Here is a 10,780-nt window from a genome sequence, read left to right on the forward strand (position 1 = left end):
TTAATTTTCCATCTAATTAATTAATCACTATATGATCACCTTTTCTTTAAAAAAACAAATATGATCACCTTAATTCTAGAGTATTGTGCGACGCGGAGAATAAAAAAACCCGGCTCCGTGAACATTTTGAATCCAGAATTCAAACGGTCCAAATCTTTAAATTGAAATCATCCCGACCGTTCATCAAAACCAGTAATCACCGTCCGATCACAGATTTCCCTTCCCCGCCCCATCGCCTCTCCCAAATTCAAATTCACTTCCACCCTAACCAGTACCCCCCCCACCCCAAAAAAAAAATTCAAATCGACTTCTCCCATCTCCTCATCTCCCACTCTCTGACCCGAACCACTCACTTCGATCCGACCCGAAATGCCGTTCATATCGGACACCGCCAGCGCCATCAAGAGCCGCTTCGGGTTCCACGACCACTCCTCGGACCCCGTCCGGAGCACTCCGAATCTCCACAAATCCGCGTCCAAAGAGAGCTTCTCGGCGGTGCGGAGCATCGGAGACTGGGACGACGACGATGACGACGGAAAAGCCAGTGCCGCCCCGACTTTCTCAAACCAGAGCTTCGAGTTTCATGAAGACCCTTCCTTTTGGAAAGACCACAATGTGCAGGTACCTTGAACAAAGAAACATTACTTCTATGGATTTCCAAAATTAATTTGTTAAATCCAAATGAAGGTTAATTTGTGCTTCGAATCTTAATTTGCTTCTCCGATTCGTGTTGAATTTGATGTAGTTTTGAGGTTCCTAAATCTCTAACTCATATTTTGAGCTTTTGATTTTAAAATTAAAGCGATTAGGGTGAAACTGTTTTGGTTAGGTTATTATTCGGGTTCGTCCGCTTAGCACCGCTGAAATATCAGTGCAAGGCTATGGCAAATGCGTTCGGCAAGAGAGCTGTCAGACAATTACTTGGACTGGCCATCCCGAGTCGCGGTTTACTTTTGACATTGTTGCAGATGAGAATGTTAGCCAGGTTAGTTTTCTCATTTGGCTGTGTTTTTTTGCAATTTTGACGCTTTTTCTTTCTTCGGGCGTGGGCTTCATTTGAGGTTTGTCATGCGCAGGAGCAACTCTTCAAAGTGGCCGGATTGCCGATGGTGGACAACTGCATGATAGGCTATAATAGCTGCATGTTTGCTTATGGCCAAGTGAGTCTTCAACATTTTTGTTTCCACAATAAATATTCTTGTTTGTGTGCATATTTTCTTGGTGATTAGTTTGTCTTTGGAAGTATATGAAGATTGGAGGATATGTTTTCATATGACTTAACTGTGTCTATGCAGACTGGAAGTGGGAAGACCCACACAATGCTTGGAGATATTGAGGGAGGCACTGGAAGGCACAGTGTCAATTGTGGGATGACACCTAGAGTGTTCGGATATTTGTTCTCAAGAATTCAAAAGGTGTGTGACTTGTAGAACCAGTGGTATAACTTACTACCAGGGTATTTTGATAGTGCAACATTTTTATGAGGCAATTTTTCATTCCGAAGCATCCTTCTTGCTTAATGCTTCTTATGACCTACTCGCTCACTATATAAAACCTTTTGACGTTTAACTATTTTTGTATTTGGGAAGGGATTTGTTCTTTTTTTATCTGTCCTAGCCTTAGTGGTCAAGTAATCAAATTGACACAACCACTTAACTTGAAAAACAGTCATATTTAATCGAGACACAATCATTAGGCTGCCTACATAACTCACTTTCCACCATTTAGTTCTATTCTAAGCTGAAAGTTAGGTGGGAGTTGCACATTGAATCTTATCTATGTTTAATACTCTTTGCAAGATACTAATGCATGTTTCTTTGTTTATTGTGGAGTACCAGGAAAAAGAGGCTGGCAGGGATGAGAAATTAAAGTTTATTTGTAAATGTTCTTTTTTAGAAATATACAACGAACACATTCTAGACCTTTTGGACCCTTCATCTAACAACTTGCAGGTATGGATCACATACAACAGAGAATTTTCTATTTCTACAGTATCAATAAAAATATATAATAATTGACTTTGTTCTGAATATCATGAGCATATTGCAGATCAGAGAAGACATAAAGAAAGGAGTTTATGTGGAAAATCTTAAAGAGGTTGAAGTGACAAGTGCTCGAGATGTTATCCAACAACTTATTCAAGTATATAAGACCTCTGCTCAATGTTCTCATGTCGTTTAAACTTTAAACATTTGAATTAGTAATTTGTAGAATAGTGCTTTGCAGTCATTCTATGAATCTTAATTGTGGTATTTATATTGATAGAAAAGTTTCTCTATCTCATGCTGAATTTGTGGGCATTTAATTTTCTACTGGGAATTTGCTTACGTACCAAAGTTCATTTTGTTACAGGGTGCAGCTAACAGAAAAGTAGCTGCTACTAATATGAATCGTGCTAGCAGTCGCTCTCATAGTGTATTTACGTGCATCATTGAAAGCAAAGTGAGCAAATTCTTCTCTTTTTTTATTTTATTATATTTTCCTTACTGAAGTTTAACAATCTTGGCTTACTTTTCTTCTTTCTTTTCAAGTGTTCGTTAATTTGAAATTTTGTTTGATCTTTTGTTACCAGAGGGAATGCCAAGGAGTAACTCACCATCGTTTTGCTCGGCTTAATCTTGTTGACTTAGCAGGGTCTGAAAGGTAAATGTGAATTTGCAATTTTATTTACAAGGGGTTGGTAGGGCAAGCCTTGGTGCACTGGAAAGGTTGCTCCCTTTGTGACCATAAGGTCACGTGTTCGAGTTGTGAAAACAGCCTCTTAGCAAACCAAGGGTAAGGCTACGGACGATAGACGTTGCTCCCCCACCCTTGCAAAGCGGGGAGCCTTGTTGGCTTGGGGTTGCCCTTTATTTAGACTACCGAGCTTTGAAAATGTATGCTATAAGAAGCTATTTTCTATTCAGTTCTTTGCACATTTTGATTAAGTGTGAATCTCTGGGGAAGTATGACTTTCCATATCTATGCATTGCTCCCAGTATCAAAACGGGAAATACTTCATCATTAATTCAATTCCCGTAGTGAATGAAAGTGTCGAGTTTGATATTTGTCCATGTGTTCATGGCAGGCAAAAGAGTTCTGGGGCTGAAGGTGAGCGTCTAAAGGAAGCTACGAATATCAACAAGTCTCTTTCAACATTGGGGTATGTTTCCTCTAATCTTTAGCCTTTTGTGGTTAAAGAAATTTCCTAAAAATTTTGTTATCATTGATGTCAAGTGCTAAATTAATTAACAATTCATTTACTGACTGAATTTTATATTTTCAGACTAGTGATTATGAATCTGGTGAACATGTCGAATGGGAAGTCACTTCATGTTCCATACAGGGATTCAAAGCTTACCTTTTTGCTTCAGGTATCTTGTGATATTATTTACAATGCTATCCAATTCAGTTATTTCTCATTTGTGTTTATATGTGGTTAGTATTATAGATAGCATAGTGAATATGTTTGATAACATCATGTATTTGTGGGCTACAAATTTGGACGTGTAAGCCTAGTTGTTTGGAAATTCTCAATTTCTTGTATAATCCTGATTCTGTGTAACATGAAAACTCCATTTTGTTTCCTTTTCAGGATTCTTTAGGAGGGAATTCAAAGACAATTATAATAGCAAATATTAGTCCTTCTAGCTGGTTAGTAAATCTCCTTTTCTTACACTTCTTGTTGTTGTGCTATACTTTTGCTTTCGGTTTATACCCTGTAATCATAACCTTTGTTATTTATCTATGTTTGCAGTTCCTAGAGGTTATTGGTTGTGAAGCCTTGTTTTATGTTTTAATTTTGATCTTGTAGAGTTCCTGTTGTTGTACATTATAGTTTACGGTCTTCTATATGTTTTATGACAAGATCAATCACGCTTAATGTCTTATGTGGGGTTTTGCAGCTGTTCGTTGGAAACATTGAGCACTTTGAAGTTTGCACAGCGTGCTAAATTCATTAAGAACAATGTATAATACTTTTTTCTTTTGTTTTCTGCATGCACGCTCTTAATGTATTGGTTTTTCTGCTATGAACATTTTGGTAAATAGTGAGATGATAGAACATTAAATACATGACTTATTATTTGCATTCTTCTTGTATTTCAAAATGGACTGAGTTTTACTATTGCAATCAAGGAATGATTTGACTCAGCATTTTGGTACTACTTTAATAGTGGGATAAAAGGTTTATGTCAGTTATTGTGCTATGTTTACTCAGGCAATTGTGAATGAAGACGCATCTGGAGATGTCATTGCCATGAGGGTGCAAATTCAACAGCTCAAGGTATAGTGTTTGATCTTCTCTGTTTTTTGGGGAATACCACATTGTCTATAATTTTGTCATATAGATTGTGTTTGCTAACTATTGGCCTTTTTGCTTGGCCTTTTTGCTTGGATATCTTTCTTGAAAGATTAGGTTGGGGCTTGTTGCTTCACTGGTTTAGTCATTATAGAATTTATGACTTCACATACACCTTAATAGGAGCCAGCATAAAACCACTGATAGCCATGGTATAATTACTATGAATAAGATAACTTTATACTGAATGCTGATTTTGAATAGGGTAATGAAACACCAAGGATTCTGCTGGAAGGCTATTATGCAGCTTTGTTTCTTGAATAGAGTTACTTTCTAGATTCAAATTAGACAAACTCTACTAAGTTAGCAGTTCTAAGTTGAAACAATGAACATTTCATAGCTTTTATTGATTTACATTCTATCTTATGCATACCTTCATTTATTTCTAGAAAGAAGTATCCCACTTACGAGGACTAGTCAATGGAGAAACTGGAAGTCAGGACAATGATATGTTAGCTGTAAGCTTTCCAAGATCTCCAGGATCTTTTAAGTGGGAAGGACCTAATGGATCATTTAGTCCATTTGCTTCTGGAAAGAGGACATCTCAGGTATCAGCCTTTCTTTCTGACTTGTACAGTCGAAAATTTGAAAGTATGTATCTCTGAAAATTTCTGGTTAATAAATAAATTCTTTGGATTTTCAGAAAAAAGACTATGAAGTCGCCCTTGTTGGAGCTTTCCGGAGGGAAAAGAACAAAGACATTGCATTGGAGACATTGGCTGCTGAAAGCCAGGCAGCTTTGCAGCTGGTATGTATGAAAATATTGTCCTTGTGGTATTTTAGAGGCTTTTATGTATTGTTGCAGATCCCTTGATTATTTCACAAAAAGATTTTTCTATTCTTCATGATGTCTAATTCCATATCAAAAACTGATTTTGGATACGGCTTCTATAGTCATGCCATTATGTTTTAAGTTTTGTTTAGTTTTGGTCATTGTAATATTAATTTTAACTTTCTTTAGTTATTAAATGATTCAAATATTAATATTGGATATAAACCTGGTGCTGAACCAGGCAAAACAAAGAGAGGATGAAATTCAAGGCCTAAAGATGAGGCTACGGTTTCGAGAAGCTGGAATAAAAAGGCTGGAAGCAGTTGCCTGTGGAAAGATCTCAGCTGAGACACACTTGCTAAAAGAAAAGGAGGAGCATTTGAAAGAAATTGAGGTTCTACGAGCCCAGGTTGATCGTAACCAAGAAGTGACCAGGTTTGCGATGGAAAACTTGCGGCTAAAGGAGGAAATCAGAAGGCATGTCTTTGTTCTTATTAAGCCATGCGAGCCATCCTTTTCACAATATACAGTTCTTCCTGCTAGTGAGGCTCATACAGTAGTGGAATTAATCATGATACACTAGTTTCAAGGGTTTTAAACTTGACATAAAGTTATCTTGATTCTATCTATAGAAAACTAAAATGTATCAGTTTCAGAAACACTCATTCACTTACGTCATCCATTTGAAAAAAGAACTGTTTTTACATCGAAATACTACATAGATTTGTTGCTTTTTATTCTATTAATCTTATATGCTGAATAATTTCTCTAAAATTTACTGGTGTGGTTTTTTGAGATTGAATATTACTCATTTACATTTTTATAGGTTGAAGTCATTTTATGAGGAAGGTGAACGAGATATAATGAATCAACAGATCATGGTGCTACAAAACAAGGTAAAGAAATTGCTTAGTATAAAATTGTTTGACTTTAATCATTGCTCCTTTGCCTTTTCCTCTGAACTGAACATTCTTCTTGTGACTAACATGTAGTTATTAGAAGCTCTCGACTGGAAACTCATGCATGAATCAGAGTCCTTGACAGCTCAGGTATTCCATGCATTGTTTTAAAGTTTGAAGGTGAGTTATTCCAAAGGATTTTATCTTACATAGTTTTCATATCATTTGTACTATAGAATACAAATCAGGATGTGGTGATGGAAGGTCAAAATGATGATAATTTGCTGATCTCCAATCAGGTTCGCTGCAATTTATTTCCTACTTGTCCAATGATATATAATGGTTGGTCAGTTTCTGAGTTGTATTTTTTACTTTCCAAATGTGTGACAACTTACTGTGAGAGTTGTTTGTCTCAATAACTTGTTGAACTGGAAAGTACAGCAGGGTCATGGCGAGCATTGTCTGACATCAAATTAATTTTTTATTGTTACCTAATTTTAACATCTAATCATCTTGCACCTGCATCATGTTGTTTGAAGAGCATTGAACTAAAGTAACTTTCAATTAAGATTTATATTTCCCGAATAAATGATCACGGTTGTGTCCCAAATTCAAAGAAACACTAGGTTTTTTGGATTGGAGGTGCTTGAGTTCTTGAGTTTCACGCTAAAAGTGGTTGGATTTCAAGTTACACCATGTTTTACCCTCTCTGCTTTTATTTTTGTGTTTGTTGCTTTTTCTTCTATATGATTTTTCTGTTTCTTCTACATCTATGTGAACAGGAACAAGCATCACCTTGGCAGTCTTCAATTAAGGAGGAGAATGAATTTCTCCGTATGCAGGTAAAACATGCAAACAGTTTGTGATGAGCTTTATTTCCATTGATAGAAGTGATTTTCATATATGATTCTAAATTGTTCGTGACAGGCCATTCATAACCAATCAGAAATTGACACGCTCCAGAAGAAACTGGACCTCTGCCTTGAAGAGAAAGAGACTTTGGAAAGGTAATCGTTTCAGCTTATATCTTCCATTTGTCTGAGTGAAGAGGGGCTATTGAGAGTTTGTGTTTTATGAAATAGGTCTCATATCTTTTGCAAATTCTTGGGTCTTCTATTTTATGCTTTCTCCTTTTTATTTGCTATGTTATAATGTGATTAGGTTTCTACTCTTAACATTATTTACCAACTTTGCAGGAATATCAATGATTTGATGACAAAACTTGAAGAAGAGCAATTGTCAAGAGCCACGAAAGAAGAGAAACATCAAGTTGAGCTTCCTTCATCCTCAGCTGTTGTGCCCGTTATGAATTTCAGTGATCAACTGGAACTGGAAACCATGGTTGATGCCATTGGTGCTGCAAGTCAAAGAGAAGCTGAAGCTCATGAGACAGCAATAATCCTGTCTAAAGAAAATGATGAACTGCGAATGAAGCTTAAGGTTTTGATTGAAGATAACAATAAACTCATTGAATTATATGAAGGGGCCACTTCAGAGACTAGTTACAGAAATATTAACAAATCTGAATGTTCTCATGACGGCATCGAAGCTCACAGTAATAGTGGTGGTTTTGTGGAACTTGCCAAAGAAAAGGAGGCTGAGATGACTAAAGTGGTTGAGAATTTGGAGCATCAACTTGCAGATTTGCATGAAGAAAATGAGAAACTAATGGGGTTGTATGAAAGAGCCATGCAAGAGAGGGATGAACTCAAAAGGATGCTTGCATCTCCTATGTCTCTGGAGGGAAAGAATTTTATTGGCAATAATAGTCTTTCTGGTTCTGATGGAGGAGCAGTCTCAATAGAGGAATCTGGTTTGTCTGGATTGAATGCGCAAGCTAGGCTCGGCCATATATCTGATGAAGTGAAAGCGGAAATTGAAAGTGGTGGGTCGAAATCTGTGCTTGTTACTGCCGGTATATGCACAGTTAACACTGAAGGGGATTCTGGAAATGAGGTTGATGTTGGAACTGTGTCTGACATGGAACTGGACGCATCAGATCTCACCATAGTAAAGCTTTCAGAAGATCTCAATTTGGCCAGAATGAATCTAGAAAAAGCAGATGAACAACTTCTAGATTCTGCAAAAACTGTTGCCTTATTTGGTTCCATCGAGAAATTAATTTTTGAGGTTGAAAAACTCTCAAGAGAAATTGAAGTAACGGAAAATGAACTTCAGGTCAAGCAGCAGCTTTTTGAATCATATAAACTCCTCTCTGCAAAAGTGAAAGAAAATAGCAATCTGATAGACAAAAAGTTGTCAGCTCTCAAGTACTCCTTGTCTAACTTTTCTTCCTCAGTAGTTTACTTTGAGCAACGAGAAGCTCGGGCAAGATCAAGGGTAGGAGCTTCGACAGCGTATCTGGACCAAAAGAAAGGGGAATTGGTCTGCCTACAAGCACAAAAGGATGAAATAGCTACTGAACGGATGAAAATGCAACAATCTGAAGTCGAACTAAAGAAAAGTCTTGCATGCCTGAAGTCAAAGCTAGAGGATGAAAACCGAAAACAGGAGAATGAACAGGTTCTCTTTGCGATAGATAATGTTGAGAAGATAGACCCCTCACAGAAAAATTGGCATTTGGGAGGTAAAGCTACCGAGTTACTGAAGTCTGCGGAAGAGAAAACTAAACTGCAGATGGAGATGAAGCAATGTCGAGAAAATCTTGGAGTCGAGAGAAGGAAACTTGAGGATCTAAACAGGAAGTCTGATAAGGTAGATAGTGAGATGGTAGCTGTACAAGTGGAAATGCAGAAAGCTGTGAAGTCGTTGGAAGAGATGGAACATGCACTTGAGAATGTGTTAAAAGAGAAGGAAATGCTGTTGGAAGTAAGAGATAACGGAAAGACTGAAATTGAAAGCCTGGTCGTTGAGTACCAGCAGAATTTGTGTGAGTCGGATTTAAAGGAGGCAGAGTCAAAGATTTTGGAGGAAGACTTGCAGACTGAGTTGCGAAAGTTGGAAGAGCTGCGAAAAGCAAGGGTTTTAGCGGCCGAGAAGACAATGCAGCTGTTGGAGACAAGGTCTCATCCATGCTTGTTATCAGAAAATATGGAGAAAGAGCTTGAGAGTGTTAGGAAATACGTCGTAGAGGCAAGGTCATGCCTGCTAAGTAAGGCCGATTCAACTGTCAGTTGACGAAACCCGATCGATAGTTACTGTATTTCCACAAGAGGAGAGGATGCTTTGATTGTTACACTTGTAATTACTAGCAACCACTCCTCTCTTGTGTTTCGGATTAGCCAACAATATTGTGTACTGCTACACTTGACTTTTTGTTGTTTTTCATTTTTCATGTTAAATAGAAAGCGTTGGCACAAGGCAAAGTGCAATTTCCAAGCAGTCGAATTTCCAAACTAGCAGGAATGTAATACATCTGTTTTAAAATTTTGATTTTGTCAATGAACTTTGTTTATGTGAAACAAAGACCTGGAGACGCTTTGGTTAGAATATGTGATTACGAGATAAAAGCTTGAGGTCAAAGGGATAGAGGAAGACTTAGGAGGACTTAGAAAGAGACTTTAAGAAAGGGCTTGGATTACTTGGATCTAACGGAAGACGTGACACAAAACCGAGCGCAGTGGCCTTCTAGGATTTATATATCCGACTCCATTTCGTGGGATAAGGCTTTGTTGTTGTTGTCGATGCACCTTGATACATCTCTTAATTTGTCTCTCCCATATGTAAAATGAATGGATCTTATATTATTTAATGTTTTTGTTTTTCTTTCTATTTGAAAAAAAGGGTACCAAATAAGTTTCATTTTTCCAAAGTTTTTGTAAATGGAAAATATTGAAAACTTTTAAGTAATGGGCTCGTTTGTTAACTATTTAGTTTTAGTTTTTCAATTTGATTAGAAATAAAGTATTGGAAAAAAAGAGAGGGTATAATTGCTATATTCAATCACATAGAAAATCAATGAATTATTATATAATTTTATAAACAATGTAATGCATACTTATACGCAATTGAATGCTAAATGCACGCTAATATGTGTTCGAAAAATCTAAAAACTGGTCTATGACACACCCCGAATCCAATAACACAAGTTGAGGATGTGGTGTGTTGGCCGACACTAAATTGACCACATGACCCCATCGTGAGATGATGTCACAAACCAACTTAATGACGAAGCCATCATAAGATATTTATGATGTGCAAGAATTTGAACAAAAATGTTCATTAACTAGTAAATCCAAAGCCGCTACAAAGTTCACTTATCAACCTCCCCACTTGGGACACAAATTATCTTGGGATTAAATCCTGTTATTTTCACATTACATCAAACCAGTTGGAAGTTTCGCAATAGTAAACACATAAAAGAGGAAAAAGCCCCCTTAGCCGTCGTCGAACTCAACGGTTTTCACCTGAGTTTGTCGCTGGAGTAGGGCAGACATGCACAGAGAGTTAACGAGTTTTAAACCCCATTTTAGAGTATGAAAATCACCACATAAACATGTAGGTAACAGAGAGATTAAGAATATGATAAACACAAATTATTTGCACAATTCCCTTCAGCAACACCAATTTTTTGATAGGATCTTTACCAACTGCAAAAGTATAGATAAAAACACTTACAAATACTTGCAAGAGAACAAGGTAATTGTAGCATAAGTGGCTCCAATAAGGTTGTTCTCCACAGAGATTGACTGAATAATTATATTTAAACTAATCCTTAATTAACTATTAAAACAAATTTTTAGGAAAAGATTTAGATTGTGAAATTTAAAAGATAAACAAATAAGAAACAAAACAATTTAAATTAAAAAG

The 10,780-nt window shown here is 36.9% G+C and overlaps 1 protein-coding gene across 1 annotated transcript; it reads left to right on the plus strand.

Moving 5' to 3' along the window:
• Positions 1 to 275: 275 nt before the first annotated feature.
• Positions 276 to 9,352, plus strand: LOC137743410 (kinesin-like protein KIN-12E). Its single transcript, XM_068483294.2, has 22 exons — positions 276 to 621; positions 830 to 985; positions 1,077 to 1,160; positions 1,296 to 1,415; positions 1,839 to 1,952; positions 2,050 to 2,142; positions 2,353 to 2,442; positions 2,573 to 2,643; positions 3,068 to 3,142; positions 3,266 to 3,353; positions 3,575 to 3,633; positions 3,885 to 3,948; positions 4,199 to 4,264; positions 4,729 to 4,887; positions 4,983 to 5,087; positions 5,353 to 5,588; positions 5,938 to 6,007; positions 6,104 to 6,160; positions 6,247 to 6,309; positions 6,793 to 6,852; positions 6,938 to 7,017; positions 7,207 to 9,352. Exons 1-22 carry the CDS (start codon positions 370 to 372, stop codon positions 9,146 to 9,148), a joined length of 4,104 nt encoding a protein of 1,367 aa, XP_068339395.2. The 5' UTR covers positions 276 to 369; the 3' UTR covers positions 9,149 to 9,352.
• Positions 9,353 to 10,780: the final 1,428 nt, after the last annotated feature.

Source organism: Pyrus communis, chromosome 3 (assembly GCF_041283825.1).
Source record: "Pyrus communis isolate YQ-2024b chromosome 3, ASM4128382v1, whole genome shotgun sequence".
Taxonomy (NCBI): Eukaryota; Viridiplantae; Streptophyta; class Magnoliopsida; order Rosales; family Rosaceae; genus Pyrus; species Pyrus communis.